This window comes from Lytechinus variegatus, chromosome 5, assembly GCF_018143015.1.
Source record: "Lytechinus variegatus isolate NC3 chromosome 5, Lvar_3.0, whole genome shotgun sequence".
NCBI lineage: Eukaryota > Metazoa > Echinodermata > Echinoidea > Temnopleuroida > Toxopneustidae > Lytechinus > Lytechinus variegatus.
In genome coordinates this window covers 46,641,152-46,667,284 of record NC_054744.1, presented here as the reverse complement: position 1 = coordinate 46,667,284, position 26,133 = coordinate 46,641,152, and the positions used below count along the sequence as shown (strand labels likewise).

The 26,133-nt window shown below is 36.5% G+C and overlaps 1 protein-coding gene across 1 annotated transcript; it reads left to right on the top strand.

The window, feature by feature from the left end:
* The first annotated feature begins 3,694 nt into the window (after nt 1–3,694).
* Nucleotides 3,695–19,061, top strand: LOC121416304 (proline-rich transmembrane protein 1-like). Its single transcript, XM_041609854.1, has 4 exons — nt 3,695–3,860; nt 11,804–11,892; nt 17,176–17,307; nt 18,179–19,061. The coding sequence occupies exons 1-4, from the start codon at nt 3,854–3,856 to the stop codon at nt 18,413–18,415; spliced, it is 465 nt and encodes a 154-aa protein (XP_041465788.1). The 5' UTR covers nt 3,695–3,853; the 3' UTR covers nt 18,416–19,061.
* Nucleotides 19,062–26,133: the final 7,072 nt, after the last annotated feature.

The window sequence follows — 26,133 nt, the reverse complement described above, 5'->3', positions numbered from 1 at the left end:
ATATCAAAATACAGCAATGTTCCCATATTTGACATAATAAATAATAAATCTCATTATATAGTAATGACGATTTGCATATATTTCTTCGTTCATACATCACGATTTTTGCAGTTTAGTGCTCGTTTTTTTATTCATATTGTACATGATAGTGTATACAATGGCCTATGGCGGCCATTTTGAATATCAGGAAAATAAATATTTTGTTTTCCACTCCTGCTACACAATTTCATGCATTTCACAGCCAATGTGCGGACAATTTTATGAGTTTCATGGGTAATTTGCATATTTGGCGGCCATATTGGATTTTGCCAATTTGCGGAAAATGCTCAAGGTTACACGAGTGGCATCATCCAGATTCGTAATCAGCACCCTCGAATTGACATAAAACCATCAAAATATATTGTATATATATAAAAAACAAGGTTAGGTCAATTTTCTATGGGGCCTATCCTGGACTATAGTCTATTCTGGCTTAGGTGGTTCTCCCTGAATTACTCAAATTAACTTCCTAATATACCCTACCATTACTAGGACTATCTGTAAAATTTCTATAAACTAATTCAAAGAATTGCAATGACAGATGAGCGCATTAAGCAACACATTCTATTAATAAAAGACTTCCTGTGCATTCAATACACTTACATTCATCAATGCTAGATCACTTTTTGTTATTTACGACACCTGTATGAAAATGCTTCGCCCAATAAGAAAAATTTCTAACACCTGTATAAAATATGACATAAACCTGGTACACTTGTACTCTTAAGAGGGGGGTATCAATCGTTTCTAATGCTTGCTTTTAAAGTATTCAAAACACATTTACCTGCTTGTCTATAACAGTATAAGCCTTCTCTAACCTGGACCAAGTAAATATTTTAAACACATGTTTGAACTCTTCAAATGTATAATTAAATTTCTTTCCTGACAAACATAAATTTGGCGTCACATGACAAACATCAATTTGTCGCCCCTTGATCGAACATCAATTCGGCACTCCTATATCCAACTTCAAATAGGCGCTCCTAGATCGAATATCAATTCGGTGCCCCCCCCCCCTATTATATTGAGCATCAATTCGGCACCCCCTATATTCAACTTCAATTCGGAACCCCTAGGTCGAACATCATTTCGATGCCCCCTCGATTGAGCATTAATTCGGCGCCCCCCCCCCTTCAATGGTCAAACAATAATTTGGCGCCCCCTAGGATGAACATAACTAGGCGCCCCTATATGGAACTTCATTTCGGCACCACCCCCCCCCCCCGCCCCTCGGTTGAACACCAATTCGGGGAACCCGTATGTAAAACATCAAGCCGGTGCACCCCTAGGTCGGACATCAAATCGGCGCCCCCCATGTCGAACGTCAATTCGGCGCCCCTAAGTAAAACATCAAAACGGCGCCCGCCAGCAAAATCGGATAACAAATTATGAAGTAATTGAATTTTAAAGATTTGCATTATTCCGGTGAAACAGTTCTAGGTATGTCTTTCTGAATATTCATTAGGTGGGATGACGACGTTATATCCCCACTTGTTCTTTTGTATTTAATTACATGAAATTAGGTTTATTCAAAAAATATTCTCCCAAAAACTAAAACAATTGGATTGAAAACTGAATAAGCGCATTAGTTATGTATTGCCGCAACTTATTTCATCATAACGGAGACACATCCTTTATCCATGTATGAAAAAATTAAAACATTTATAATTTCATGTATAGAAAAAGGAAAGTGGGGATGTGACATCATCAGTCCACCTAATGAATATTCATGACGATGTGCATATAACTGTTTTCACAAAATATCCATAAACTTTAAAATTCAATAACTTTGTTATTGTCATCCGATTGAAATATTCATCATTTTGCTCTGTGAATTTTACTCTATTTATTTAGATATAAATATTTTCAGCCCGGACCATCCCTTTAAGCCCGGCTCACACTATTGTTGCGATCCGAATTTAAAATTAAATGTGATATCTTTAATTTGATATTTTATTCCAACTAATAAAATATTACGGATCAGAGTTCAGAATAGTGGTAGGACTACTAGCATCGAAATTCAGTCCATTTATATATATATATATATATATATATATATATATTCATACGCCAATCAAAGATATATCGTCGTATTGACTGCATAGTGCATGTCAAATGTGTACATCAAAGACATTCACGTTCATGCGAGAAAGGTAAAATCCTTTCTAATCTTTATCTAATATTTAAACGTTGTGCAGTTAAAAAAGGAAGGAGTATTATGCAATAAAATGTTTTATGCTAGACTTTCAATTTAAGCTAGCTATATATCGTCCATCAACAATGTTTTGCTGCAGTAGTTCATGACTGGTTTGGGCAACCAGAATATGAAATGGTCATTTCTAAAAAAAAAATAAAAAACCTTATCAAGAAAAAATGCCCTCGCACATTAGCCCAAGCTATATTCGAGCCCACATTGAAGCCAAACAAAGTTTATCCCTGTCTCGTGTTCAATTCCTTTCAATTTATCAATAAGAGACATTAGCGCTAGTGAATTGTTTTGTATCATTTTGTATATAGTTTTCCTCACTACAGGCGATGTTCAGATTCATCCACTTTTTTTATCAAGGTTAGTGTAATCATGGACCAAGGTCCATGGTGTAATACAACTCTTGCAACTGTTTTATCAAGGCTTGCATATGTTTGTAGATCTTAACAAAATAAATTTGCCTTGACAACAGAAAAATGATTAATTTTTTGTGTGTGTGATTATTTTTTACAACCAATGATAAAGAAGAAAGAAACTTGAACAATGTTCGCTCAGAATGATTAATGACTAATTAACCCCTTTATTAATCTACATGTATTGCTTGCCATTGTTACATAATGCCTGATTCAATGTTTGTATTGTTTAATCATGTTCATCCAATTTTCCACTCGAGTTGACTAGAATAGTAAAACAATTTTAAACGACAGTTGATTAAATGATTAATAACGATATTCAAGCTTATTTGTTTACCATGTTTGCTGTTTCTCGCCAACGAATGTCACTCCCGATCCTGTGGTCACTCCCCTGTTTTACAAACACTTTTTAACTGATTGTCCCCTCGGCAACTATTGGCGCAGTTAGTTCCCCGCCTACGGTCGCCGTATAAATACGGCGATTATAAACAACAGTCGTTTTTTACATTTTTTTGCTTGTCAAATTTACCAGCCCCTGCCCCCCTACCTTTGGGGATAACGAATTTTGTGTTTCTTTCTTTTTTGTATTTATGTTTTGTGAATTTTTATTGATTTTATGTATTTTAATAGATATATCGACTTTTTCTGGAGAAATAAACTATTATTTGGGGTTTTTTCATGCCCTCAAAATATTTGGGAGGGTGATTGGACGTACAGGCCATCCCCCCACGCCTTAATTTTTTGGGATATACCCCCCCCCCCCCGATCTTTGCAGAGTCTCCCGTGGTAAATGCGAAAATGACATTATTTGCTCTGGGCATGGACTCGCCCATGGACCTATCCACGGAATATTATCTATTACTGGGGGTGCTGTGACAATGGTCAGCACCCCCGGTAACAATAAAATAGTAATCCTCCGTGGATAGGTCCATGGACCCTACTGGGGTCCTGCAGGGAAATCCCCGAAAAATAACTGAACTTACGTGCGCGTGCGTAAGGTACCTGGTATAGGTACGTCATCATGTTGTCGTCATATATTTTTTCATACACAGTGGATCGATCTCGTAGATATAGAGGCGACGTACGCGACGACACACAGCAAGGCCAAATTATATTTCAAGCCGTATAATTTCCGCTTCATCGTTTCGATTTCATTTTTTACAGCCGAACTTCACACAGCCACTTTAATACAGCCATGACAGGTAAATTGTCAATGAACTTTTTGCTTAATACTGGACCAAACTTGTAGGCCCGTATTCTGAAGTCGGGTTTAACTCAAAGTTAGAGTTAGACCGTCACCATGGTCTAACTCTGTGCTAAAATTATGGGAAGCCAAACGTGTCAAGATTTTTATTAAGTTGTATGTTTCTTCTGTTTACTGTGCTCTTTCCTGATTCATCGATGGTGAAGACAATCATCTAATTATATGGTTGGAACTACCCCTTATCGACCACCTAATCTTCTAAGCATCATATCTGCGAAAATATTCACAAATTTTACCCAGTTTTCGTCTCATTTGTGCAGAAAATTGAGCAGATCAGATTTCCATGTTTTGCTCGACGACTCCGATTCAATTCGCGTATATATCGACGAACAAGGAATGCGACGATTTTACATTTGCTCATTTGCAGCCGTCTTTTGAAACCGACCACCAGCGATACACTAAGTTTACGGTCGATTCGTGTCGCGGTGGCGAAATATTTTTACTCTTTCAAATCAGTTACATGACGTCAACATGCTAAATGATCGCCTCACTACTTCCACTGCGAGCTCCGGCGCATGATTCGACGATTGACGACGGATATTTGTTCTAAAGCCGTTTCCTATCGGATTTCTTGGTTTTTCAGCGGGGATTGGGTTTAGTCAATACAATTTTGATTAATTCTACTACATTTCTACTTTTGTTGCTTCTTTTTTTCTTGTGAAATCGATTTTTACCGTTTCTATGGACACTGCGCCTACTCTCCCGCGCGTATCGTTTGTAATACGCAATAATTTTAACGCGCGCAAGGTGGTCGGTTTCAAAAGAGGTGGTCGATATGTGGTAGTCTCACCATACTTAATAGACAATTATTAATGATTTGAGAGCCAAATGAGCTAAAATATGATGTCTGTATAGTTAGTGATTTATGTAACAATTGGCTATCCATACTTAAACCCACTCACACAACATGCGAGGTTGACTTAAACCATAACTTTAAACCTGAGTTTAAGTTAAACCCGACTTCAGAATCGGGCCATTGGCCCGAATTCACAAATGAAACCACCTTTGTGAATCGTAAAATCAGCAAAACCCATGGTTGAAACCATGGTTTCTGCAAAAACCACCTTTGTGAATTCGGGCCATTAAATTTAGCTGCTGCAGCTAGATGGGAGCCGGGACGGGGTAGTACTAGGAGCACTCATTCAATGAACAAGGTTATATATTATAACCTTGTTCTCAGTTTATATCTCCATGTGTGGCAAAATAAGGGTAGCAATGTTTGGCTTATTTTCTCTTTTTCTTTGGGGCGAATGCTTGATTTTTTTACACTGACAGTTTCCATTACACCTATTATTCATACAACTTGGCTCTCATTTAAATTTGATTCTTTAAATCATTTTTTTCTTAATCAAGAATAGAGATCAAAAAATGAAAATTTTCTTGCCATATTACTTTCCACCAATAGAGGGTGTACACAAAAATATGCCCAAAATTCAAGTTTTTGAGCGTTCTGGTGAATACAAAAATTATTCCCAAGTTACTAATGAAAAATAAATTGCAGCTGTATGAAAATTAGTAATTTTGGTCACAAAAGTGTCAGTGATATTTCAATGATTTTTCAGAGTGTGTGCTATGTACAGCATTGGCATACCATAGTCCTACCTGTAGATTCACCACAGGCAGGGTGGTAGCAGTGAACAAGTGACTAGGAGCAGAGTCAGAGAGCCCGAGGTACGGTACATTACCTCACTCATTCAATGAACAAGGTTATGATATAACCTTGTTCTCACTTATCTCCATGTGTGGCAAAATAAGGGTGGCAATGTTTGGCTTATTTTCTCCTTTTCTTTGGGACAAATGCTTGATTTTTTTACACTGAAAGTTTCCATTACACCTATTCATACAACTTGGCTCTTATTTGAATTTGATTCTTTAAATTATTTTTTTCTTAATTAAAAATAGAGATCAAAAAATGAAAATTTTCTTGCCATATTACTTTCCACCAATAGAGGGCGTACACAAAAAATATGCCCAAAATTCAAGTTTTTGAGTGCTCTGGTGAATACAAAAATTATTCCCAAGTTACTAATGAAAAATAAATTGTAACTGTATGGAAATGAGTTGGGCATGAGTCAGGAGGTTTTTGATGCCCTTGCTAAACATGACTCTTATACTTGGACTTGTTGTGACTGTGGAGCGCCAAACTTTCATTCTTCCTTATTTATGGATGTGAGTGATATTCAGACTGATAATAGCTTTGGGATACTGAATGATCATGATCCTGTATTGTCAAACAACGATTTACATACTGTATATTGGACAACCTATCCAAACATCCAGTCCTAAATGTAAAAAAGTAAAATTTGAATCAAATGAACATGTGAAAGTTAAACCTAAATATTCCCTCTACCCTCGTACAATTGTAGAGTGGAATTCACTTTCTCCCACTACTAAAAATGCATCTGACCTAGCTGCATTTAAGAAACAGCTAACTAAAAGAAGTATATAGCGGCAGCGATTGCATGAATGGCCTGCACGTCTATAGCCTCCTTGAGGCGTTCAAGTGCAGTATTCACAAGACAAGACAAGACCAATTAGTAATTTTGGTCACAAAAGTGATATTTTAATGATTTTTTAAAGTGTGTGCTCTGTACAACATTGGCATACCATAGTCCTACCTGTAGATTTCCCCACAGGCAGGGTGGTACATGTAGCAGTGAATAAGTGCATTACCTCAAGGCTCAAGTGATGCTCGTGCAAGACAGCTGTTTCGAGGTGTTCTTGAACATTTTTTTTTATTTCTCCTAGTACACAGACGGCTCCCATTAGTATGAGTAAATGCAAGGTGAGTTCCTTGGCTCCCTGGGTTAGAGGTAACCCAGTGAGCTCGTGTTTAACGTTAGGCGGACATAATTCATATGCTCTCCAAAATGGGGAAGAATCACTGGTTCACTGCAACCAACCTGCCTGTGCGGAATCTACATGTAGGACTATGTTAATTGGTATGCCAATGCTGTACATAGCACACACTTTAAAAAATCTTTAAGAATATCACTTTTTGTGACCAAAATTACTAATTTCCATACAGTTACAATATATTTTTCATTAATATTGGTTTTTTGTATTCACCAGAGGGCTCAAAAACTTGAAGTTTGGGTATATTTTTGTGTATGCCCTCTATTTGTGGAAATTAATATGGCAAGAAAATTTTCAGTTTTCAATCTCTATTTTTAATTCAGAAAAAATATTTAAGAATTAAATTTACATATAAAAAAGAGCAAAGTTATATGATGAATAGCTGTAATGAAAACTGACAATGTACATGTAAGAAAATCAAACATTTGTCCCATATTATAAATAGAGAAAATAAGCCAAACATTGCCACCCTTATTTTGCCACACATGGAGATGTAACTGAGAACAAGGTTATATCATAACCTTGTTCATTGAATGAGTGGCAAGAATGGGGTCGCAATACTAGCACTCGAAATAAAAGGGGAAAAAATAAATCATGCTCTTATGACTCACCTCGATTGTATGGATGAATGTCTATCAGGATACAGAATCCTGAAATCGAGACACAAACAAACTGGACACTCAAGAAAAAGGAAAAGTTAGACCTCTGGCACTGTCGTCGTGTTCTTTCTCGCCAATCTCGGTATCGATCAGCCATTACCTTGTAGTACCTTGTAGTTCCATTCCCTGAAGTCCTCCACCAGGAAGGGTAACTCGGGGCTGACGAGAGTGGGAGTATTATTACTCTGTTTTGCTTTGTTGCAGGTTTTGCATGTTTAGTTTTGCTTTAAGTATGTCAGTGCTTTTGGAGGATACCATATCTGCTGTGAGATTATTCCAGTGGGAGATTGCTTCAGGGAAGAAGGAATTAGCCAGTTGGGTAGTTGTGATGAACTTTGAAGTGACGTCATTGTGTTTTCAATTTTGACAGAAGAACGAACAAGACAGACTTTTTCCCTTCCAAAACACGTTTGGCTAGTCTTAGAAAAAAAAAGCTTTGGAGAAAATAATACCCTAAATAAGATTGACCCTGCGATTGACCAGTCTTTCAAAACCACAGTCACAAGCTTATTTCTGAAAATAAGTGTTTTTGATACCAAAGAGAAATTCCAGTACATGTAGTTGCAGTAAACAATGATTTCATGAGTAAGTCTGTAAAACAAGGCTTCATTGTCAGTATACCATCTAGGATCTAGATCAGGTACAGTTACATTAACTGAACTTTGGGAAATCTTGAAATCTACACTGAAAAATGTTCACACCGAAGATTCCCAACACAGATAAGCGCGCGTGGGACAATGTATAATTATTGCTTAGAGCGCCGGGCCCCGACGCTCTACCTGAATCCTGTGCTTATTTGCTTATTTCTCAGCAATTACACAATTTCTTCCAGGATCCTTTGGCACATGCGTTTTATTTATACAAACATACACTTTGGTGGTCATTTCATTGGATTCTGTATGAACTCATTTTGATATCGTTACCAAAACAAGCATTTACCTTTAACTTAATTCTTAAACAAGTGTATGGCGGCCTGCATCCAAAACTGATAAAACACCACTTTAAAGGCTTTAATTTTTTAAACGTAATTTTTTTGGTCGTGCATGTTTACAGCAATATATTTGATTGCCCAAAATTCAAGTTTTTGAGAGCTCTGGTCAATACAAAAATTATGCTATGTTACTAATGAAAAATGGATTGCAACTGTATGGAGATTAATAATTTTAGTCACAAAAGTGATATTTCAATGTTTTTTAAAGTGTGTGCTCAACACAGCATTGGCATTCCATAGTCCTACCTGTAGATTCTTCACAGGCAGGATGGTAGCAGTGAACCAGTGGTTAATGGCAAAGTTACAAGAGTTGTAACTCTTTATAAAACAGGCCCTTGATCTACTAACCCAGGGAGCTGATCTAGATGACTCTGTCAGTCTGTGAGCATCAGAGAGTCCTCTACTCATACTAGATCCATGCTAGATCCAGGGTAGCCTAATTTTAGTAGTCTAGCCTACATGTAGGCTTACTTACCAATCTGGGTAATAAGCTCTTAAATGTGCGAGTTGTCTAAAATTTTGATTAAATCATGCAGCTAAAGGTATCTGCAATCACCGCAGAAAGCACCATTTTACATGCAATCAAATGAGGATCTCGGCCAAATTTAACTATGCCTGTTGCTAAGGGGCAGATCAGGGGGCAATAGCCAGAAATCTTGTTAACTATTACTGGGGGTTGGGTGTCCTTCTTTTTTTGTCTTTGGATTACACTAAAACTATGGATTCAATAGTTGTAATCATCGTCTGTTTTGTTCTCTATAATATTTCCTTCCCTTTTGTAGGCCTACTAAAAATTGATGAAATTTTGCTTGTAAATTTTCCCAAGTGACTTTCTAAAATTGATCGTCCGGACTCCGGACACACAACTGGGTATACCGTTGCCCTTGGTAATCACCTTAGTTTTTTTGTTTTGCAGGCATGGTCAAATACATGACCCCACATTTGACCAATCAGAGGAATGGATTATTCATCGTTCTTGAAGAGAAGTTTATAATCCTAGATATTCTACTTCTACTTTCAAACAAAGATCTACATGTAGATCTAACTTGTTGTCACATTCATTTTCTTCCGTTAAAGAGGCAGCACGGTGTAGCCATAGCTCAGTCAGTTGGATGTTAAAGAGAAATGCCAGTAGTTGCAGTAAACACTGATATCATGAGAAAGTCTGTAAAACCAGGCTTATTTGTCAGTATATCATCGAGGATCTAGATCTGGTACAGTTACATAAACTGAACTCTGTGAAATCTTGAAATATACGCTGAAAAATGTTCACACTGAAGACACCAACACAGATAAAGCGCACGTGGGACAGTGTATTATTATTGCTTTGAATGTCAGCCCGACGCTTGACCCGAATCCTGTGCTTATTTGCTAATTTCTCAGTGCTCAATTACACAATTTCTTTCATAATCCTTTGGCACATATTTTTTATTCATACAAGCAGACACTTTGGTGGTCATTTCATTGGATTCTGTACGAACTCATTTTGATATCGTTACCCCAACTAGAATTTACCTTTAAAGATGCATACCAGTTGTAACAATAACGAAATACAAAATGATTAAAAAAAAACAATAACAAAATGATTCTGAACAGAATCCAATGAAATTACCATCAAAGTGTTTGTATGTTAAATGTAAAAAATGTGTGCCAAATAGATGGAAGAAAATGTGTAACTGCTGAGAAATGAGCAAAATAAGCACAGAATTCTACCAAATGTTGGGTATTTTTCAAAGCAATACTCCCACATATGCTTTTCTCAGTTTTCTGTATTAGTGATCATCACAATTATCAATTTTGAGCTAAGATCTCGTGATTTTACAATGAACCGGATCTTGATGTATGATATTTTGACAATCAACCTTGATTTAAAAGATTTCCTCAATAAATAATTGTTTGCTGCATCTACTGTATTTTACTTTTAAGGTGTAAGCATGCGATAAATGGGTCTCACTTCGAGTCCTGTTTATGCTGAAAAAGTGGAATTGATGCTCACCTTTCAGTTCAGGTGTAAATGAAGTTGGAAAACACTGTTGATTGGATTTGGAAGGGACCAAATTTTGTCCATGTATAGGGGAGTTACAACCTCTCCTTTACCTGTTCAAACCAGTACTGTGTGTCTTATGAGTATGGTGTTCAGCAGCTGTATTAGATGTCATGAGCCAAGTGTATCATTCACCAGACATTGCAGGTCCTGACCTTAATACAATATAGATCTAGTATTAGTCCAAATACCATTCTCTATTTTCCTTTGTTCAGCGTCAGAAGGATCAACTTATATATAATGTGAATAAACAGGAAATTTTGTGAGAATATGAAGAATTTTCAAGAAATGTCGGGAATTTTCAAAAGTAATAATTTACTGATAAATACAGGCCTACATGGATACCGAGGTGTACATGTGATGCACCACGCCGTACACCGGGGTACCGTAGTACCCCAGGGTACGGCGTTGTGCAGCGCCATCTTGTGTTGTAATAGTGTACAGTTACATTGTTGTCATTGTGATCACGGTCGTACGATCGGTGCGACAACCATGACAATGATGGGGACAATGATCACAAAGCCTATTTCCTTTCTTTGATACAATCTTATGCCAATAATAGTAAACAAATAGAATAAAGTTATCATTTGCATGCATTAATTGTTACATAAGATCACTAAAAAGAAAAAAAAAATCTGTACAAAACATTAAAATATACTTGTACACATTTTTGGTAACCCAGGGTACAGCGCAAAAAATAAAATAAATAATTCAACAAAATGGCGGATTATCATTTGGTACCCCAGGGTACCAAATACTGCATCATGTACAGAGTCAGATATTGCTTCGCTGTGCTTAGATCAAAAGTTTCAGTCTCTGTATTATGGTTGTTCCGCTGAACTACGTTGGTGAATGGGGATGATAGTAAAATGTCAGAAATTGTTGAATAAATCCCCAGAAACGACGGTTATTCCTGTGTACACTGTGCTTTGTCAGGAAGGTTCAAACCCAATGCTGATATTGTTAGATAAGAGCAGAATTGTATTGAATCCAATGTAAAAGTTGAATGTAACAAATTCTTTAAAAATGTGTTCAGTGGATGAATGGTTTGTGTGATAGCAGTACACAGTGCCTGCATTTCAACTTACACTTGGGATCCTGATCATAGGATATTAAAGGGGAAATCCACCCTGGCAATACCGGTAAGTTGATTTCCATTATAACAAAAAAGTTAGAGAAACATTGGTGAAGGTTTGATGAATATCCATTAAGGAATACAAGAGTTATGAATTATTAAATTTTTTAATGTGTGAAATACGATTAATAGCGTTTGGGACTAACTAAGCTTTATTTTCAAGTATAATGTTGCTATAAATATTTTTCTTTTTTAGCTGAATACAAGAAACTGGGAAAGGGTCAGGACTTGGAGAGTGGAATGGGATCACCCTTCTTAGACGACCCAAATGAATCTTGTAATATGGTAAGATTTTTTGTCCCAATTACTATATCCTTCCATGATTTTCATTATATTTAATTATCTTCTTTTTTTTTGGGGGGGGGCCTTATTTATATTTTACGGTTACCATCTACATCCAACCAGTCATACGGTGTCAGCTTACAAGCCTTTGTACAGTATATAGAAACCCATACTTCTGTTTTGGGGGCATTGCACTGGCGTGATGGGCTGATTTATGCTGTACATAGAGGCAAAAGTTAGCGTATCCAGCATTAACTATGACAAAGAAATGTGTGGACTGTGGACCCATGCACAAGCTTAATAGAGTCACTATTGTCCCCATACAATCAGGCCATGAAATGCTTTGTAGGATCTGATATGCGCCTGGTAGTGACTGCCAAGCATGCCAGCTTCTATGTCCCGTATGCTGAAGTCTGGTTTAATTTAGACCACGGTCGTACTCTGTGCTAAAACTAGTATGGGCAGCCAAAAAATTCTATATATTGTATATTTCTTATGTTTAAGATTTTGTTTCCTTTTGCCTTCATAATGAAGAAAAATACTGCAGTTACAATTCCCTGACAATTATGAACAATTTGTGTGTGGTACGAGTTAATGAATTGAATGTGTACTGTCAGGGATTTGTGTCCCATTTGGCTCTCCATACTTAAACCACAACTTTGAACCAGGGTTTGATTTAAACCAGAGTTCAGAATACGGGCCTATGAGTTTATTTCAAATGCCAAAACTGCGTTGGCATTATCTTAATCTGTCTAGGGGCCCAAATGGGTGAATTATGTGTGAACGGAGGGGTGTTCTCAAGTGGTGACAACTATCCCTTTTTGGCCTAGTCCATCAGTTTTATATTTAATCATATAAATTTGCTTATGTCCATGGGCCCCGAATGACTAATACCCCTTTCATATTAAAACCCAATTATGCGGCTAATAGCAGCATAATTTGGTTGTAAAATCGGAGGAGGACCAGAGATATTTTCATTTGCAATATTTTGATGCTGCTATTATCCGCATAATAGCAGCATCAGGACCAGATTTTGACTTTATGAACGCATTTCCAAATATCGCGGATAATTGCCATGGTGCGGTCACAAGGTCACCCTTTTCCAACACCACCGCATCGGAGGGGGCGTGTCCAGTTGTCATGACGATTATCCGCCTTTTTCAGGACGGGCGCTTGTAAAAATAGTGCGGATTATTTTCGGAGTTTGTGAACGCAATTTTTATTGAATTATCCGCATTACTCTTAGGCGGCTAATTGGAGGATGGGTCTATGAAAAGGGTATTAATCTGTCTAGGGGCCCAAATGGGTGAATTATGTGTCTATAACAACAGAGGGGTGTTTTCAAGTGGTGACAACTACCCTTTCCTGGCCTAGTCCATCAGGTTTTATATTTAATCATATAAATTTGCTTATGTCTATGGGCTTGATTGAGTAAATAACTACATGTATGTACTTTCTCAAATGTCAGAGCCGCATCTTTTGTGCAGGAATCCCACAAGCACACTTTCATTGCCAATTCTCACACATAATCATAGACAAATGAATGGGGAATGCAGGATAGTTGCTATGAAAAGACGCTAAGTGCATTTATAGGAGAATACCTGCTCAAAGATGTGGCACAGACTTCTGACAAGGTATCCAACAACCAAAGGGTATTTTGAGGGGGCCTTGGGCCCGAACCTGACCAGCACCATTTTTTTACTCATATTCTCAGCACATTTGAGGGGTCAAATCTTATGGGCTCATAGGGATTAGTCAGAATGTTGTCGGCTCTCTGTTTTTTGTATTTGGTTTGACGTTTTTACAGTAGTAGTACATGTAGATGCAGTTATTGAACTTGTAGTAGACATAGTAAAAGTAGTAGTAGTAGTAGTAGTAGTTGTAGAACTAGTAGTAGTAGAACTAGTAGTAGTAGAAGTAGTAGTAGTAGTAGTAGTAGTAGTAGTAGTAGTAGTAGTAGTAGTAGTGGTAGTAGTGGTAGTAGTAGTAGTGGTAGTAGTAGTAGTAGTAGTAGTAGTAGTAGTAGTAGTAGTAGTAGTAGTAGTAGTAGTGGTAGTAGTAGTAGTAGTAGTAGTAGCAGTAGTAATAGTACTACTAATACTAGTAGTAGCAGCAGTAGTAGTAGTAGTAGTAGTAGAAGTAGTAGTAGTAGTAGTACTACAGTGCGTATAAAAAAAAACGGACAGATTTGAAGTCTATAAAATTTTTGTTTCAAATTATGATCTCTATATTTTGGTGTCAATAGGTGCTCTGAAGTCTTATCCTTCAAATGTCATTAAAATAATTTAGTTTCGTTCATGCTTGAGCGAACACGGAATGTTTTTGTCTGGGGTTGAAATTTTTGTCATTTTGTCATTTTATGCCAAAATGGCATAAAATGATAAATATGATGGACAGACTTCTTGTTAATCAGCAGACTTCCTCTTAACCTTTGCACTTCTTTGCCATAATTTTTGAATTATCAGGTCAAAATTCATTTCCAAATCTACTTATTTGCTTGAATATATCTGTTGTTGTTCCTCTTTAATATGTTCCCTTTTATCTTTGAATATTCCTTCTTTAGGCAAGAACAATCTTTTTAAAAACCAAAGTATGGGAGAGCATGTTTTTTTTCCAAATCCTTTCATTGTGTGCTACAAAGGTTATGGTGCCTTTGAACAGTGGCATACTGATAGGTGGGGGCTCGGGGTGCTTCCCTTCCCCCACCAAATAAAAAAAAATCTGACCAAGAAAAAAAAGGGGGAAAGAAAAATAACAGAAAATATAGAAAACAAAATATGACATCATTTTCTGAATATCATGTCAAAATCACAAAATTTTATATTTTAATAGAAAAGTGGAAATTTTCGCATGTTTGCTTCACAACTTTTTAATACATTAAATACCCTATCTGCCATATCTTGCTCCTTAAAAATTGACTAAATACATCATTGCCTTTGAAAGAGGTGAATCCTTTCCTGTTGTCCTGTCAAGAACATGATTAAACTTCAAGGAATCAATAACCCCTTGAAAAATGTATTTATGTATTTTAAAGGTACCATAACATAATTTGTTTCACATAATAAAAGGATTTGAATAATTACAAATTCTCCCGATTGATAATGCAAATCTTCTTACTTGGGTTGACAAGAAGTCTTCTTATCTTACTTATGAAGGAAAATTCAAAGGTAAAACAAGTTGAAATGAAAAACAAAATAATTCAAGTAAATAAATAAATAAATTCATAAAATAAATTTGACAGCAAAATTCGAAAATCATGGCAAAGATAATGAAAAGATTAAGAGAAAGTCTGCTGATTGGCCAAAAGTCTAATCATCAAATTTCTCATTTCTGCCATTTTGGTGCAAGCCTCTTTTTGAACCCCCGATAAAAACGTCCCATGTTCGCTCAAGCATGAACAAAATTTATTTTTTTTAAATGGCATTTCAATAATAAGATCTCAGAGTATCTATTAACATCAAAATATAGATATAATATTCTGAAACAAATATTTTATAGACTTTTCAAAACTGTCCCGTTTTTGTCTCACCTGCGAAGCAAAGTGAGACTATAGGCGCCGCTTTTCCGACGGCGGCGGCGACGGCGGCGGCGGCGGCGGCGTCAACATCAAATCTTAACCTGAGGTTAAGTTTTTGAAATGACATCATAACTTAGAAAGTATATGGACCTAGTTCATGAAACTTGGCCATAAGGTTAATCAAGTATTACTGAACATCCTATTAGAGTTTCATGTCACATGACCAAGGTCAAAGGTCATTTAGGGTCAATGAACTTAGACCATGTTGGAGGAATCAACATCGAAATCTTAACCTGTGGTTAAGTTTTTGAAATGTCATCATAACTTAGAAAATATATGGACCTAGTTCATGAAACTTGGACATAAGGTTAATCAAGTATCACTGAACATCCTGCATGAGTTTCACGTCACATGACCAAGGTCAAAGGTCATTTAGGGTCAATGAACTTTGGCCGAACTGGGGATATCTGTTGAATTCCCATCATAACTTTGAAAGTTTATGGATCTGATTCATGAAACTTGGACATAATAGTCATCAAGCATCACTGAAAATTTTGTGCAAGTTTCAGGTCTCATGATTAAGGTCAAAGGTCATTTAGGGTCAATGAACTTTGGCCGAATCAGGGGTATCTGTTGAATTACCATCATAACTTTGATAGTTTATTGGTCTAGTTCATTAAACTTGGACATTAGAGTAATCAAGTATCACTGAACATCCTGTGCACGTTTCAGGTCACATGACCAAGGTCAAAGGTCAATGAACTTTGGCCGAATTGGGTGTATCTGTTGAATTACCATCATAACTTTGAAAGTTTATGGATCTGATTCATGAAACTTGTACATAAGAGTAATCAAGTATCACTGAATATCCTGTTTGAGTTTCAGGTCACATGATCAAGGTCAAAGGTCATGTAAGGTCAATGAACTTTGGCCATGTTGGGTTTTTTTTGTGAATCTCTGTAAGTTTATTGGTCTAGTTCATAAAAAGTGGACATAAGAGTAACCATGTATCACTGAACATCTTGTGCGAGTTAGAGTAGTATTCAAAGTCAGCACTGCTGCTATATTGAACCGCGTGATGCAGGTGAGACGGCCAGAGGCATTCCACTTGTTTTTATATGCACTGTAGTAGTAGTAGTAGTAGTCGTCGTAGTGGTAGTGGTAGTAGTAGTAGTAGTAGTGGTAGTAGTAGTAATAGTGGTAGTAGTAGTAATAGTGGTAGTAGTGGTAGCGGTAGTGGTAGTAGTAGTAGTAATAGTGGTGGTAGTGGTAGCGGTAGTGGTAGTAGTAGTAGTAGTAGTAGTAGTAGTAGTAGTAGTAGTAGTAGTAGTAGTAGTAGTAGTAGTAATAGTGGTGGTAGTAGTAGTAGTAGTAATAGTGGTAGTAGTAGTAGTAGTGGCGGTAGTGGTAGCGGTAGTGGTAGTAGTAGTAGTGGTGGTAGTGGTAGCGGTAGTGGTAGTAGTAGTAGTAGTAGTAGTAGTAGTAGTAGTAGTAGTAGTAGTAGTAGTAGTAGTTGTTGTTAGTAGGAGGAGAGGAGTAAAGAGAGATCAGAGAGAGAGAGAGAGCCGGGGTGAACCATTGTTCCCCCCCCCCCCACCCTATCTGATCAGAATGCTGTGGTACCACTGAAACGAAGAGAGCATGGGAAGAGCAAATGACAAAGAAAATAGAAAAGAAGAATTAGTAAGAGGTGGAGGAAGAGGGGGTTATTGTAACAATATATCTATGATAACCAAACACCTATACACCTGTCATTTGACTGTCCATAGGCACCACAAGCTCAAGTGATGGGTCAGGCAAGGTTTGGCCAGCAGCCAAATGACCATCTTCTCTTTGCCATACTCACAACTGTATTCTGCTGTATCCCGTGTGGCATTGTAGCAATCGTCAAGTCTGTGGATGTAAGTTAATACTACTTCACTGAAGTCTTTAATTGACTTTAATTCTTCCTCAAATTATTTTTTGATGATTAGTGATTTGAATAAGTTTTCTTGTACACTGGAGAGTGATAATCAATATTCATCTTTTATTTTCAGTATTTTCATTGACGTTTTCAAGAATTCAGTGTATGAGTGATAGGGCTACTAATATTTATGTAGTGCACAGGTTCATTCTCGGTGCTCATAGTGCCTCAAGAGCAGTGGCATACCTGGGATTTTCCACAGGTATGCCACTGCTGTTGAGGCACTATGAGCAGTGGCATACCTGGGATTTTCCACAGGGGGGGCAAAACCGGTCGAAAAATTTTACAAGAAAAAAAAAAGGTCTTCAATCGTACCCGAAAAAAATTTAACAAGCAAAAAAAAAAGGTCTTCAAGCTCGTCAGGGGGGGGCAGGGATATTTGTATGGGTTGTGACTCGTCAGGGGGGGGGCAGACTGCCCCCTCTAGTTTGGATTGTTTGCAGACTCGAGCTCAATCTAATGGCTTCTGTAATCAATAAGTGGGACTGTAGAGAAGTCTAGCACAAGATATAGCTTGCTCAGCCAGTTATTCCCTCGGGTCGCCTTTAATATTCATACTCCAAATATTGTGTTTTGAAAAACTAGGTAGGGTAGGGTCATGTGTTTGTGAATAAACTTTTGCAAAAAAGGCATTTGGGATGTAGGAAGTCACACCATGCCCAATACTGATCCCTTGATCAACATTGCAGCTTTCATTGTTTACATTTGGTGGCCTGCTCCCCTAAACTGTTCCATACTAACCATGTAGTAAAAGTTTTGAAATTGAGTCAGTATTAATTTATTTTGTATCTTTTACACATTTCTGCCAGGTTCGTAATAAATGGCTGGTTGGTGATGTCGTAGGAGCTACGCAGTCTGCAAGAGCAGCCAAGCGATATTCAGTGTGCAGTCTTGTATTTGGTGTTCTCTTCTTCTGCTCCTATGTTGGGATCATGGGGGCATTTGCCATTTACAGCATAAAAGCTATGAAAGAGATGGGAGAGCTCGGGCAACCTAACGGTAATCAACTCACCATCCTCCATCAATTACAGGATCAGCAAGGGTAAAACCCATAGGGGCTTGGTGCACACCATGCATCGAAGAGTTAGAAATTATCCTCAGCCTCAACTTCATCTCTCAATTTGTAGGATAATGTTCGAGGAATGTGCATCATGTAGACGTGCTTACCTAAATCCTTTTGCTTAACCGAGTTCCACATTCGTTTAATAAGCTATTCTCAGATAATACGTGGTTCCCATCATTGCCATATTTCTAATACAGCTTTTTCTGAGCTCCACTTAAAATTCATCTGCATATATAAATGAAAAAATTGAAATGATGCATTTTCTGGAATCACCCCAATATAAAGAAAAAAAACAACTTCTAAAATGTAAAAGAAATATATAGTGATAAATTTGAAAAACGCCACTCACCAATTTGATTTATTCTGTTTGTGTCCCACCAGTGTCTCTTCCACTTAGCTTAGACCAAAATAATTTAATATTACCTGTTGAATTTACATGTAGTACCAGTAAACTGCTCTGGACTGTGTTTTACAAATCTTTGTAAAGGTCCTGACTCACATTGTTCCGTGCAAACCTTGCTTATGAGTTGCAGGTGATTGCCCGCAACAAAGTTTTGAGCTTGTTCAAAACTTTTCTACGGGGAAACTGCGTGTGAGATGCGTGCGAGATACTGTCAACGCGGGCGACCTGCAGTTAGCAAAAATAGTTACCTGCAAGTCACACGCAAGGCTTGCATGGAATGAACTGACAGGGCTTTAAGTTGTGCATGGCTTTGCCCTTCACTGTTGACTCTTCTTAGATGCAATCATATAATATTCTACCATAACTGGTTGGTGGGATGGCATCTTTTCTGGCCCAAGGAAAGGTAACCAGTCATGGAGAGTCATACCGAACTTATAAAACTTGAAGGTTTCCATGATGAAGAATAATAGTACAGTAGGTTTCACTGTACACAGGTTTCTTTGGCAAGTGTTGGTCCTGAAAATGACCACCCAAACTTGACGTTTTGACAAGTGTGTTCTTGTCGTCTTCAGGAGTACTTACAGATAGCTTTATGAAATTCCCACCAGAGGCAAGCGGGAAAATTTTAAGAGTGATTTAAATATTTTTTACTGATTTTCTTTAATGAATTATTGACGATGTAGTACATGTATTTTCCTACATTGATAATGATGGTAATAATTGATCATGATGATATTTATTATCCAGAATTCCATAACACAGCTTAAATAGCACTTGATTGTGAGACTAGTTTTTACGATTGATTGCACTGATCATTGCACTTAATTCATGAGAACAAATCAATTTTTTGATCAATTGCTTAGCTTTATGATTATTGGCCCCTTAATGTATAATTTTCATCTTTTCAGTAACAACAAATTAAAAAGATATATATATAATATTTGCCCTTTTCCAATATACAAAAGCCTATCCTAATTTCCTTATATAATGAGGCCTGTATCAGTGTCATGTATATATTTGTTTCTGATTATTTTTGTTTCCACTTATATATATATATATATATATATATTCAGCTTTGGCTTAGGGGTTTGTTGTTTTATTTTTATTCGAGAGCATAATGTAACATGTTATGAATTGTATTCTGTATATTGATGATGGTGACGAAGATAGGCAAGGAATCTTGACAATAATTGTATGTTGGTTTTTTTTGTCTCGCCCACCAGAGGGAAGGCGAGACTTAAGGATCCAAATGTCGTCGGTCGTCCGTCCGTCCATCACAAACCTGTAATGACACATAACTCCACAACCGTAAGTCGCTTTTCAACCAAACTTGGGTGGTAGATGGACTTGGGGGACCTGCATGTCATGCTGCAGTCTGAGGTCACATGGTAAGGTCAAAGGTCATTTTCAGGTCAACGTTAAAGTTCACATGCAAGACTCTCTTATGACACCTAACTCCGCAACCGTATGTCGCTTTTCAACCAAACTTGGGTGGTAGATGGACTTGGGGGACCTGCATGTTATGCTGCAGTCTGAGGTCACATGGTAAGGTCAAAGGTCATTTTCAGGTCAACGTTTAAGTTCACATGCAAGACTCTCTTATGACACCTAACTCCGCAACCGTATGTCGCTTTTCAACCAAACTTGGATGGTAGATGGACTTGGGGGACTTGCATATTATGCTGCAGTCGGAGGTCACATGGTAAGGTCAAGGGTCATTTTCAGGTCAACGTTAAAGTTTACATGCAAGACTCTCTTATGACACCTAACTCCGCAACCGTATGTCGCTTTTCAACCAAACTTGGATGGTAGATGGACTTGGGAGACTTGCATATTATGCTGCAGTCGGAGGTCACATGGTAAGGTCAAAGGTCATTTTCAGGTCAACGTTAAAGTTTACATGCAAGACTCTCTTATGACACCTAACTCCGCAACCGTAAGTTACTTTTCAACAAAACTTGTATGGTAGATGTACTTAGGCGACCTGCATGTTAAGATAATAATAACTTAAACTTATATAGCGCTTTTCATGAAATCATATCAAAGCGCTTTACAATGTAGAACATACAAAATATACAAATTAGAAATCATTAAACTAAGAGAGAGAGAGAAAAAAGAAATCAAGAACACTGTAAATGGCGCGATGTTGAATATGCTTTATTCATGAGGTGCGTTTTTAAATTTGATCGAAATGAAGTGATATTTGAGATGCAACAAAGGGAAGCTGGAAGAGTGTTCCAAAGACGTGGGGCAAAGCTTGAAAAGGACCTATCACCAAAAATTTTAGTTTTTGTTTTTTTGACTGTTAAGAAATTTTGATTGACAGAACGAAGGGACCTACTGGGAGTATATGCCTGGATCAATTCGGAGAGATATTTTGGAGCATGTCCATGAAGAGATTTGAATGTTAGGAGTAGAATTTTGAATTGTATACTGAATTTAATGGGGGTTATGCTGCAGTCGGAGGTCACGTGGTAAGGTCAAAGGTCATTTTCTGGTCAACATTAAAGTTTACGTGCAAGGCTCTTATGACAAGTGTAATTCCATCCCAGTCATTTCACAATGAAGTTTCGATATAATTCTCTTGCGTGCCCTCGCAAAAAATTGCTTTTGCCTTGTTTGTCTGTGTGTTTGTTTAGTGTATTGATTTTTGGATATATTGCAACAACTGCTGTGACTACATGACACATGTAATCTAGAATGACATATTATACAAGTATAATGTGTATGATTGACTTTTATTCCCATTACCCACATAATTAGGGTGTAGTGACACTAAATGTTTCATCAATTATTGTGAACAAATTGTGCTCATTTTCTTTTTAAAAGGGATATAAAATGCCAGAATTCAAGCTCAGAGGTTCTCCTCTTTCAGCAAATTAAATATATGTATTCTATGAAGTGACAGAAGTGTATACTTTCTATTGAAAGTATGAGCTACTAGTTCTTCAATCATTATTTACTGATGAACTCAAATAGATAAATATATATATATATAATATAAGCTGCATTTGGAAAAGTGGATTAGCACTGGCCTCTGATAATCCAGCTCTATCTGGCAGAGAAGAAGCAGGTCTTACTCAATCATTGTGATAATAAGCAATAATAAGAGGTCTGACTATAGTAGATATTAATTGATTAAATCCTGTATAGTGATTGGTTCAAATAGCATCATGTGACCAAATATATTTCAACTATGATGTTGTGTGAGGTCAGACCTTGATATATTTTTTGCTATACCAATATTCTGACGTCATTATTTCAGAAAAACTGGATATTTAGCCTAACCTCTTGGGCGCACCAACCAGGGAGCTGCCTCTCCCAGGCAAGTCTTGTGATTTGTCGGTGCAGGCACTAATCCACGTTCCACAGAGCGCGATGGCGTGGAGAAAAGTCTTTTCAACACAATTAACCAGACTTTGCAAGCTCAGTGCATCAATTTTGGTTCTAAATGATTAAAGTAGGATATAAAACAAATATCTGGCGTTTCATTTGAAAGCATAGTGAGAATTATTAATCCTCGGATGGACTTGCAAAACTACTATTTCCCTCAGGGCTTCGCGCCTCAGGAAAAATAGTAATTGCCAGTCCAACCTCAGATAAATAATTCCACTATACTTTCTCAGAGCCTCATATACATTGTATTTGTTTACTGGATTACTAAAATTGGCCAGTATGGTAAAATAAAAGCATTTGTACGCCTTTGTCCAGTGCTAGTTTTCTAAGGGTTTGAGTGATACATTTTTGCAGGAAGAGGCTGCATCAAATCTAATTTAGGGTACATGCCTGAAAGTATTTTATTTTATGTACATGTATATTAGTACATTTGCATATTTTTAATCAAAGTACATGCTTGAGGTAATGGCTACAACTAATTTCAAAGGTTTGTAAGTATGAAAATTAAATAGTTATTTTTGTATTCATGAATCTTATTTAACCTTTGGCATAATGAACCTCATTCAATTTTCAGACTTGAATCTCCAGAGTAAAGAACCCTATTTAATTCTCAAATTGCTGAATTTTCAGAATAATGCATCCTAATTTCTTTGCACATTATTAACAAACCTTAATAGCGCCAGAATGTTTGGATTAAGGTACCCTTGATTATTTTCAGAGAAATCAACAGCTCACTATATGCACATCACATGTTTCAGAATGATGTCCAACTTAGTTTATATGTTCTAATGGTCATATTTTTTCATAAAATGAGAATGACAAACCTTTGTTGAAATAGGAACTGAATACCTCTGTCTTTCAAATATCATGTATGTAAAAATGAGGCTGAAGATCGATTGATGTGGTTTTGAGATATGATAGTCTTTTGAAGGCTAAAGTTTTTTTTCACAAGGAATGAGTGATACTTAATCGTCAACTAACAGAGTATGTTCAGTTGATTGTAGACTTGTTTGTACAAAGATTTTATTTCATTAATCTGGCCCTTTTGGCCCACAGATATTTGTAGGTTTGGGACTTTATGCTTTTCTCATATGAAGGGGCTGCTTATGTTCTTCATTGAGATAATTACAAAGTAATATAATTGAATGAATAGTACTAGTATGGTGAGGGGGTGGATGAATGCTTTACAGAGTCTGACCCAAGTGGTCCTCATTTACTTTTACTTGTGTGCAGTTTACTTCTTCCTTAATCATGTTTTCAATTCAATTGAACATGCTCTATTGATTACAGAGAATGAAACATGATTTGTAAACATATTGCCTTTTTGTAACAACACATTACTGACGTAAATACATATAATTATGTATTAAATGTACTGCAGTACTAATTGGTTTGATTTTTTTTATAGATATTGTTGAACTTTGTTAACTTTCAAATGTAGAAAATACAGATTTATTTTAAGTCAACATTTAAGGTTGTGAAGTATTGATGCTATAGTATGACTGATTATGTAAGATTTAGTATATCCTTATTCAGCTGATATCAATTTTTCAGTTAATACTAGTAGTTTTTATGACATATTTGTCTATTTTTAGTTTGAAAATGTCTATTTTTCTATTTATGCTAATCTTAGTTACAATATCTTAGCACATTCAGGACATTGAAATATTCTCGGTCTTACTTGATGATAATCAAATATTATTTTTGAATGGAAATGAAATTAAAGAATTGAATTTTATTAAGGAAATCGGAAGCAATTATATTTTTCTTTCTTTGCAACATCTATTTTTCTTTTAAGATTTATATAAGAAATGATTACAGATTGAGGAAAAACGTATTTTGCAAGTTAAAATTCTGCATTGTGGCACGTATGCAGCCATGTTAGGTTCAATCTTTGCATCAGTAGGCAATTTAAAGTGATTTGTTTCACTAATGACCAAATCACATAATGTGGTCAATTGTCCTGTATGAGTTAAGAATTGACGTGAGATATAGTTTTATAAACAAAAAACATTTTGTTTATCCATGGAAGAGTAAATAATGGTGACCATACTCTGGAATATTCCAAGCTCTTATTCATTTATGTCGACTGTCACAGAAAGTTTTTGATATTCTACAAACAACTCTAGTATAAGTAGTAGTGGTAGTAGTAGTATAGTAGTAGTAGTAGTAGTAGTAGTAGTAGTAGTAGTAGTAGTAGTAGTAGTAGTAGTAGTGGTAGTAGTAGTAGTAGTAGTAGTAGTAGTAGTGGTAGTAGTGGTAGTAGTAGTAGTGGTGGTGGTGGTGGTGGTGGTGGTGGTGGTGGTGGTGGTGGTGGTGGTAGGTAGTAGGTAGTAGGTAGTAGTAGTAGTAGTAGTGACAATATACTCCAAAGTCATTTAATCTCACAGCAATTAAATTATGAAGCCTATTAAATCAACAATTTTCTAAGGTGGTCTTGACCCTTAAATCAATACAGAAAAATCACACTAGCATACTGCTGAAAACTTCATTGAATCTGATGTAATATAACAAAATTATGACATTTTGAAGTTTCGCTTATTTCTCACAAATCAAATCATTCATTTCCACAATAATATTTAAAAAAAACATTACAAATATGTACAGAATAGGAAACAAACATAATTGAAAAAGGAAAGATCAAAAGTAATAAAAAGTAATGTACATTACTGTGGGGGAGCCAAAGAAGAAAAAATAAGTCTTAAAATCAGGCACCCAACAAAGTATATGCACAATTTAGTCACATGCAATGGAAAAATCGATGATGTCCCTCACTATTTCTTTTGATTTTTTTTTTTTTTAACTATGAAAATTTTTCACTTTATACAGGAAATAAGGACAAACTAGAGCGAACCATAAAATGGTAAATATGGTAATTCCACATGTTCAGGGAGAAATGAAACTTTGTTTTTACGGGACAATGAGGATAAAATTAAAATATTTCATATAATAAAATTAACAAAATTGTGAATGAGTGATGTCATCAGTGACCTCATTTGCATACCGACCGAAATGTGCATATTAATGTTTTGTGAAATTAAACTTTAAAACGTCATTTTCTTATTTTTACATCCGATTTTGAAGAAGTTTTAAGTGTTGTTGGATTTTTCTATTTTTTTTTATTAAAATAAGCTGTTTGTTGGGATGGACTTGTCCTTTACCTTATTTTTGTCATTTACCAAACATTTTTATACAAACTATTTTTGACATTTTAAGAATTAAAAAAAAACTCAGAAGTAGATGAAGACAGGGTCGGTGATAGGCTTCGAGAGTAAAAAAAAAAAGAATAGATAAAATATGGTCTTGGTCGTGTAACTCCGAATAACCCATTTTATTCAAATTACAAAAATGGCGTCAGCCTTTACGCCCGCCTTTATGTTGTCTTGCCACCCCCCCCCCCCCCATTTCTAAATACACTAGCGCTACGCTGTGTGAAGAAAACAGAGGGGTGGAGTCAACATATATAGGTGAGATTAAAGAAGTACATGAGACAAGATTCGAAAAATTAATTAATTGGACGAAGAAAATAATCGACACAAATGGACTAATCTTTATATAACTTCATCATTTGCCAACTCCGTCGCTCTTGATAAACTGGTCTATTTGATTCCGTCATTTATGTCTCGCCTGCATGGCGGAACGTGCCTATTGTCCCCGCTTTTCCGACGGCGGCGGCGTCAACATTTAACATAATTAAAGTCAAGTTTTTGAAATGTCATAACTTAGAAAGTGAAAAAACCTGGTTCATAAAACTTGGAAATAAGGGTAATCAAGTGTTACTAAAGCTAAAAGTCCTGCCCAAGTTCCAGGTCACATGACCAAGGTCATCTAGGGTCAGTGAACTTAGACAATGTAGGAATCATCGAAATATTAACCAAGGTTCAGTTTTTGAAATGCCAGGC